The following is an 8,494-nucleotide window of genomic DNA, read 5'->3' on the forward strand; positions in this document are numbered from 1 at the left end:
TTCTATCACGTTGATGTAATTTCAAGTGTTTGTTTTTAAAATAAGTTTGTTTTTAGTTAGTTATGTGATGATAAAAATGGTGCTCTGACATCATGATTGACAGCTTTGATTGACAGGTTCTCTGTGCGAGGTAGTCACTGAAGCATCAGCAGACTTTTTTTAATAATGTTGATTATGTGGTTAGTAGTTGTATTTACCTTATTTTAATGAGGTTCTGCAATCAGCAGACATCATTGGAGGAGAACGAAGCAGACAGAGGACACTTAATGAAAGTGCGGGGCATGTGCTTGCGTTTGATTCAGCAAAAATGAGGGCGCGGCCTTGATTTCGCCGCTTTACTTCCTGCTCACGACTGCGCGTGACTGGTCCCGAAACACGCAAGTGCGCAGACTCAAGTTCCAAGATGTCAGCGTCATATCGAGACACTGGCGGCTTCAGTTCTCTCTGATGGAAAAGAGCGAAGGGGCGTCGTCCATCTTTTTTTACAGTCTATGGTACGATCACACCGGTGTGATCAGTCTTGGCTGGTCCCTGGAGCATACGACCACACCGGTGTGATTAGATCGGTTAGTGCATCATGTGATTGACTGCTTAATTCAAACTTGCTCTCGCGACTCACGCGTTGGCTGGCGCTGAGCCAGAGATGGACGCGCTCAGTTCTGTTTATAGTCTTTGGTCCTGTCATATCACAACTATTGAGTGTTTTCAACCACATAATGTTTATTTTAGGTTTCAGACATTTAAATACACATAAGTACTAGCAAAACAATGATTTTGAGTTTGTAAAATACACATTGATGTCTATGGAAGCGGCAATAATAATCCTTTCAATTTTAATAAGATGACACGTTTTTATTCATATCAGATACACATCGTGTAAGTAGCTTTACATTTGACCCTATTTTTCTCCCAGGTCACCGGCCACCCAGACAGCAAACTGACATTGAATCAACGTGGAAACGACGTCTCTCATGACATTGAAACAACGTTGATTTGCTCATCGAATTAACGTTAAACCAACGTCAGACGCGGCATTCTTCAAAGCTAAATGAAAATCGAAAATTGGTTTGCTTTCATAACGTTGAAACAACGCGTTGATTTCAAGTTGATTTTCCGTTAGTTTTGAAAGATTGACGCGTCTGACGTTGGTACAACGTTAATTCGATGAGCAAAACAATGTCAGATCAACGCTGTTTCGATGTCATATTTCCACGTTGATTCAATGTCAGTTTGCTATCTGGGCACTTACTTTCATGTATTTCGTGAGAAGTGGCGGAATTGACGTTGTAAATCCAACAGATCTGTTTCTCTGAAACTAAAATGGCGAAACCCATTGTGCATACAGCTCAACTAACTTGATCGTTATAAAGATGTTTAAACAACAAAACCCATCCACTTGCACATATTTGACAATCGGAATATCAGTGTTTCATGATATAGCTAATACATTTGTGAATATTTTTAATAAAAAAAAATACATAAAAGCAGATCATCATTCATTCAGGCACTGTTTACACGAGAACGCTCGCGGGTGAAAACGTAAAAATATTTTATCAGATGTGCCTTTCGTTTACACGACAACAGCGTTTTTGAGGCTTAAAAACGCAAAAAAGTGAAACCACCCTCCAGAGTGGAAATCTTAAAAACGCTCCACCGCCGCATTCCCGTGTAAACGGTAAAAACGCAAAAGTCTGCTTGACTGTGAAGGTTGTACGCAGGCGCGTGTTGTTGTAGTATGCACTCCTAGCCGCCTGAAGTGCATACTACATTGAATTTCACACACTTTTACGTCACCATTTGAATGCAGATTTCCCACCCAAAACGCTCGTCTAAACGCAGAATAAAAAGTGATGACGCAACGCCACTTTTGCGTTTTCTCTTCAGAATCGTTTCCGTGTAAACATAGCCTCAGCGCTGTGTTGTGGTTGCTCTGTGTCACATCACAAGCAATGACGCGTCACCATGGAAACATTAAAGTGACAAGTTCTAAATAACGGTCACCTTGAAAAACTCACGCAGGGGGGGGTCAGATAGAATATTTTAAACTTACGTGTGAAAGGGTTGATAGACCTTTCACTCATTTCCTCCATATCTGTAGTTATCTTTCTCTAGTTGCATTCACTCATTTCCCAAAGTCATGTTGAAAATGGTTTTTGTTTGAACTCACCATTATGGTAATTAGTGTTCTCTTTCAAAAGCTACACTTAGTGCTGCGCTTGAATCAGCGCTCTGGGAACACTTTTTGTGTTGACTAGCGGTGTTAATATGCGTGTAACACGTCAATGGAATTGGCACTTGGACAATGAAATCACTGGAATGCAAGCTCGTCAGAGGCTATAATAAGATGTGCCACAATTGCATCGACAGGTATTTTGCATCTTAGACCCATACTGTGTGTGTGTGTGTGTGATTCAAGCCCTATCTGTGTCTCTGCAAGGAGTTAGTTTTCCCTAAGCAGTGTGTAAACTGCCTAGGGAAAGAAAGAACAAGAAAAAGAAAACAATTCTTTCTTTATTCTCTTACTCTGACAAACAAGTGAAAAGGGAAAGGAAAAAAAGTGAATTATTCATTATTTGAGGTGGTTACTTAAGAAACCCCCAAATGTTCTAAACTGGAACACCAATTTCTGTCTGGTGGCCAGGAGGAGGTACCACAACAGCGGCCTCTCCCCTTCTCTGAAGTCCTCCATGAGTTATCTCGTTCATGGGGGAAACCATATACTTCTCGTGTCTTTACGCCTTCGATATCGATATATTCGACTATCGGGGGAATTCGATGATGCAACAGGTCATGCTATGCTCGCAAGCTATCTTTCAAACCAAGAGTTTGCAAACCAACTCTCCCCTCTAAGCCATGCATAACCACTTTAACGCTGGTGGGATAGCGTTTCAAGCAGCAGGTCACTATGACTGTGTTACAGGCATACCTGGCTGACCTGTTGAAGGACCTGAGTGTGAGAGGATGCATCGACGAGGAGGCATTCTCAGAGCTTCGTCGAGCCACATGTTTGTCTCTCCGTCCGACCAACCAAACGGCGCTATTGTTCGTTCACTGGGTGCTTTGGTCAGCACGGAGAGGTATTTGTGGCCGAATAATTCCGCAAATACCTGTAAATTGACCAGCGCATCACTTTGCATGATTCATAAAAAAAAATTCCTCCCATAAATTTTGCGTCTGAAAGCAACATGACATCATGACTTTTGCGTAAACATACACGCATACACTTTCAAGTCAAGTGGCGTGTTATCTATACGCATTTAGAGTTATCCGCATGTATGCGTGTATTTCTACGCCGTTAAATGTCTGAGTGATTCCGCGTGTATGTACACGGCGTTGAATGTCCGAGCGATCAAAATGTAGATGTACATCTGGGGAGTGATGTTTTTTTTCCTTGGATGGTAGGGGAAGATGGTAAATCGTATTAACCCCAGTGACGGGTTGGTTTAGGGACGGGGTTGGGGTAGGTCATATGTTTATATATACAGTAATGTAACGTTAAGTCAACGGTGTTCATAAGCACACTGAACAGCATTATGTGTGTTGATAGCACGCCAAAAATGGAAATACGAATTGTCGTGTCATACACACGCCATTTCATGAGATCAGTCTGGTCTGAAAGGGAAACTCAGCCGCAAAATTAAATGTGTAACGTTAAGTCAACGGCGTTCATAAACACGCTGAAAAGTGATTATGCGTGTTGATAGCATGCCAAAAATGGAAATACGAATTGGTGAAATGTCATACATACAGTGGTGGAATGTAACGAAGTACAAATACTTTGTTACTTTACTTAAGTACATTTTTAAGTAAAATAAATAGTGCATACTTTTTACTTTTACTTCGTTACATTTTGCAGCAATTATTATACTTTCTACTTCACTACATTTCTACAACTTCTGTTACATTTTCATTACATTTTCTGAACAGTTTTTCCCCTGCCAAAACGTAATCTGACCGTCCGTTCATTGCATGTTTGTCTCACCAGTGACGTTTGGTTGCCATATAGATATATCAACCCGGTCACACTAAATGCATCTCGCACGCAGTGCGTTTATCGTGCAATTTATACACGAAAATTAGTTTTTACGTGCATAGGAAACGCACTTTGTGTAATATACGTTTGGTTAGGATTATGGCAAGCCAAGAGGTTCAGAATAACACCATAAATTAATCGCGTTTACTGCCAAACATAGTTATTAACATATAGTAATGATAAGCATGGTTTATATTGCCTAATTGCAAGCTTGTTTCAGAAATGGTGACAACTATTTTTTTTCCCATCATTATTGAACATCATTATAGGAGTATTAAGTTGAATGAGTTAGAATTAAATGTTTTATTAATCATTAGAAAATAGACATTAAGAGAATAAATTGTTATGCAAATACTTTTATCAGGTACTTTTTACTTAAGTATGGTTGTCATTGTGTTACTTCTACTTTTACTAAAGTAAATATTTATTTGGATATTTGTACTTTTTACTTAAGTACTGAGATTCAGTACTTCCTCCACCACTGCCTACATACGCCATTTCATGAGATCAGTCTGGTCTGAAAGGGAAACTCAGCCGAAAAAATAAATGTGTCCATGGCTTTTGAGCGCACATTTTTCACTGCGTGTCTTCAGTAAATTCTGACAATATTTTTTTAATGGCAAAAATAGCTGGTTCAAGCTGTTGTTAAATATAGCCCTTGGTGTGGTATTAAGAAAACAATACTTTTGTTCAGCAATTGCTGAAACAGAACTTTCTATTCATCAAAGAATTTTGGGGAAAAAAATTTAATCACTGTTTTCAGAAAAATATTAAGAATCAAATGTTTTTTAAGCACCAAATCATCATATTAGAATGATTTCTGAAAGATCATGTGACACTGAAGACTGGAGTAATGATGATGAAAATTCAGCATTGCCCAAACAAGGAATAAATTTACATTTGAAAATATATTACAAAACTGTTATCATAAATTAAATGATCTTTCACAATATTACTGTTTTACTGTATTTTTAAACAAATAAATGCTGCCTAAATGAAGTCATAGGAGACTTTTTAATGTTTTCCAAGTATATGTGTGTTTTAGCGCTGCGGTGTGTGCTTGAGACTGTGTATGAGACCACCGGCTGACACATTCCTCATATGGTCTTACAACCCAACCCCGATTCTCACTCTTTTACTTCAACACCCTTTTTCTTTTGAGGAAATTACCACAAACATACTTTAAATAAAGATGCAAGTATATTGTTGTCAACAGGAATCCACAGGTGTTTTTTGTATTAAATGTCCTGCTCTGACACTGTGTTCTTTTGTCCTGTTTTTCCTGTCATTTAGGGTGGAGTTCCAGAACAAATTCTACACAGGACAGGGCTTCAAGTTTGTCCCGTTTTCCTTTGAGAGTATCTTGGAGGGTCGATTTGATGAATGAGCTACTACAACTCCATCAAATATCATCAATTCCCACTTCTGCATGGATCTTCTCTCACCCTGTCCTCTTCAGGAGCAGTGCTGTCTGGTGAAGTGTTTGTAAAATGTGACCCCTGACCTCTAAATGCACATTTTCTAGGGTGTTTTTGAGATGTGGAGTTCTGTAAGCCTTTCTCCCAGATTTATTGCCCAACTTTCTGTAAACAGTCCCTCAAAACAGTCTGGATGTGATGGTTGTATCATATGGATATAAATCAACCAACGTGTAAAACGTCGTATGCTCATAGTGACCGAAATTAAAATCTGTAATGAATCGTGATTGGAAATCTAGGCTTAATGAATTATTTTGAATCATTCTACAGACTGCATTCAAAAAGAGTCACATCTAGCTAGAAAAGAGCATAACTGGAATAAACTATGTTCACTATAGAAATTTTAATGACTTTTACATGTTTAAAATGTTTCGTTTTTAGATTCGGATATTTCCAGATTTCCAAGCTTAGCTATCACATCTAACCATGAAAACCTGCATTTACATCTAAAACAACCAGTAAGCCTAGCCTTTATGTTTAAATGACAATGGATCTATAGATAAACACTAATGAATGTTGTGGTTTCCCTGCTGATGTAATTCTGCACTTGTGTCTTTCCACAAAACATTCTACTGTATTTGTGTTGTTTTGAAGGGGCAGATTAAATTAATGGTTTTATGGATATCTCAAACTCGAGTCAAACTAGCTCTCAGTATATCCCACATTGCAGCTAGTCATAAAAAAAGCGACATTTAACAGAGTATGGGTGAACATCCTGTTACTGAATTAAAGACCCCCTGTGGTGAAAATCAAGTGTGGAGTTTGTGGTCATGTGGTGTTTTTAATATGCTTTAAGACAAACTATGTGCAAAGTCAACACCATTGCTGAGTATTTTCTCCTTAAAACTCCAGTGAACCAAAGACAGTCTTGAAAATGCGAATGGAAAACGCTGGCGTATCTGATGTCACAAACTACCTTGTAACCAATCACGTCAACATGCCGGCAGTCTTTAGCATATCATTAACTGTGGTTAGAGAAGCCAGGTCATTCTGGTATATATATTTTTTGTTGACATGAAAAATCCGGTACATTTAGCAATATAGCAGGTCAATTATCTTTATGATGTATATTACGATGTCTATAAGCCTTTCTTCACTGACATCCTAAGTTGTTCAGTGTTTATAAGGATACAGATTTTTAGAAGGCAGCTGTCTGACTAGATGGCAAATGGGAACATGGTTTGTGTAACATCAGCCAGGCTTCAGGCTAATCATATTAATTACCGTTATGTTGCGCGTTCGATGTTTTAGAGAGCGATACATAAAATGCATTACCATTCTGAAACATCGATTATACAAGTTGCCCGAGTGGATCGCTGAGCTGGTTTGAGTGAGTGGAGGCAGGGCTAATATGCATATTCATGGGTCTGCGTATATTAAATGAAGAAAGGGTGTAGAGTTACATTCAAGCTATTTTAAGATGTTAATAAAAGACAAATCACATGAAAAAAAACGTTTATATATGTCATTTTGGTGAGTTTTAAGGGATAACATTTTTGACTACAGGGGACTTTAACAGCAATAAATGTATCTCAGCCACAGCTAGTAAAATATGTCAATGTTTGGTGGACAAGTTTGTCTTGCTTAAAAGTGAAACATATCAATGTGGAAATAATATGTAAAAGATTCATTATCTATTTATTTGTTGCAGTGTTTTATTGTTTTGCTGTGGTGATGTGGCAGGTCTTTCACTTGCAGAAAAAAGTGTGCATGATTGAACATTTCAGTATGGCTTATACAATCAAAACAGTCAAAGATGTTTGTTGTTCAGTGTGAAACCCTGTTCCTCCTAAATTCGACAATTAAATATCTGGGGACAATAAACTCATGTCAGTGTTTATTTTAGATCTAGGACTCTTCGTTCTCTACAACACATTTGATCGTTGGTATTAAAGGGTTAGTTCACGCCAAAATGAAAAATGGAATGTCATCATTTACTCACCCTGTCCTTCCAAACCCGTAAGACTTTTGTTCCAAAGAAGATATTTTAAATGAAATCTGAGAGACTTCTGTTCCTCCATTGACAGTCCAAGCAGCTAATCCATATCAAGGGGTTTAGTCCAAAATTCCAGACAAGACTCAATCGCTTTACATGATGAATAGATTGAATTTAGAATTTTATTTAATATTGATCGGCAAACATAAAATCAACCCTACAGATTGATGCTTGATGCCTCATTGGTTCCTGCGGAAGCTCAAACGTGCTGCATACCACATGAGAATGAACCTCATTGGTTCTTGATGAAGCTCAAACATGCTGCATGCGTAATATGAGAATGAACCTCATTGGTTCTTGATGAAGGTCAAACGTGCTGCGTAACATGAGAATGAACCTCATTGGTTCCTGCAGAAGCTCAATCGTGCTGCGTAACATGAGAATGAACCTCATTGGTTCCCGTGGAAGCTCAAACGTGCTGCGTAACATGAGAATGAACCTCATTGGTTCCCGTGGATGCTCAAACGTGCTGCGTAACATGAGAATGAACCTCATTGGTTCCCGTGGAAGCTCAAACGTGCTGCGTAACATGAGAATGAACCTCATTGGTTCCCGTGGATGCTCAAACGTGCTGCGTAACATGAGAATGAACCTCATTGGTTCCTGTGGAAGCTCAAACATGCTGCGTAACAAGAGAACGAACCTCATTGGTTCCTGTGGAAACTCAAACGTGCTGTGTAATATGAGAATGAACCTCATTGGTTCTTGCACTTCAAGCAAGCATGCTTGAGCTTCCGTTTACAAGAACTGATGTGTTGAAATGTTAATGTGAATAAAAGCCTAAATTAAATCTGTTCATACTGTAAAGTGTCTCTCTTCAGAAAATTTGGACTAAACCACTCGATTTATATGGATTAGTCTCTTTATGAACTTTTTGAAAGCAAAGTTATAGTTGTGTAGCTGTAAATGGAGGGACAGAAAGCTCTCAGGTTTCATTTAAAATATCTTAATTTGTGTTTTGAAGATGAATGAAAGTCTTACTATGGC

The 8,494-nt window shown here is 38.5% G+C and overlaps 1 protein-coding gene across 3 annotated transcripts in view; it reads left to right on the forward strand.

The window, feature by feature from the left end:
* Nucleotides 1–7,335, forward strand: part of atp6v0a1b (ATPase H+ transporting V0 subunit a1b) — a 45,359-nt gene extending 38,024 nt beyond the window's left edge. For all 3 annotated transcript variants that reach the window (XM_039666614.2, XM_039666616.2, XM_039666615.2), the window contains exon 22: nt 5,327–7,335. In XM_039666614.2, coding sequence (XP_039522548.1) covers nt 5,327–5,420 — 94 coding nt within the window. In that variant the 3' untranslated portion in view covers nt 5,421–7,335. The remainder of the gene's footprint in view (nt 1–5,326) is intronic.
* The last annotated feature ends 1,159 nt before the right edge of the window (nt 7,336–8,494 follow it).

This window comes from Pimephales promelas, chromosome 22, assembly GCF_988280905.1.
Source record: "Pimephales promelas chromosome 22, fPimPro1.hap1.1, whole genome shotgun sequence".
NCBI classification, from domain to species: domain Eukaryota; kingdom Metazoa; phylum Chordata; class Actinopteri; order Cypriniformes; family Leuciscidae; genus Pimephales; species Pimephales promelas.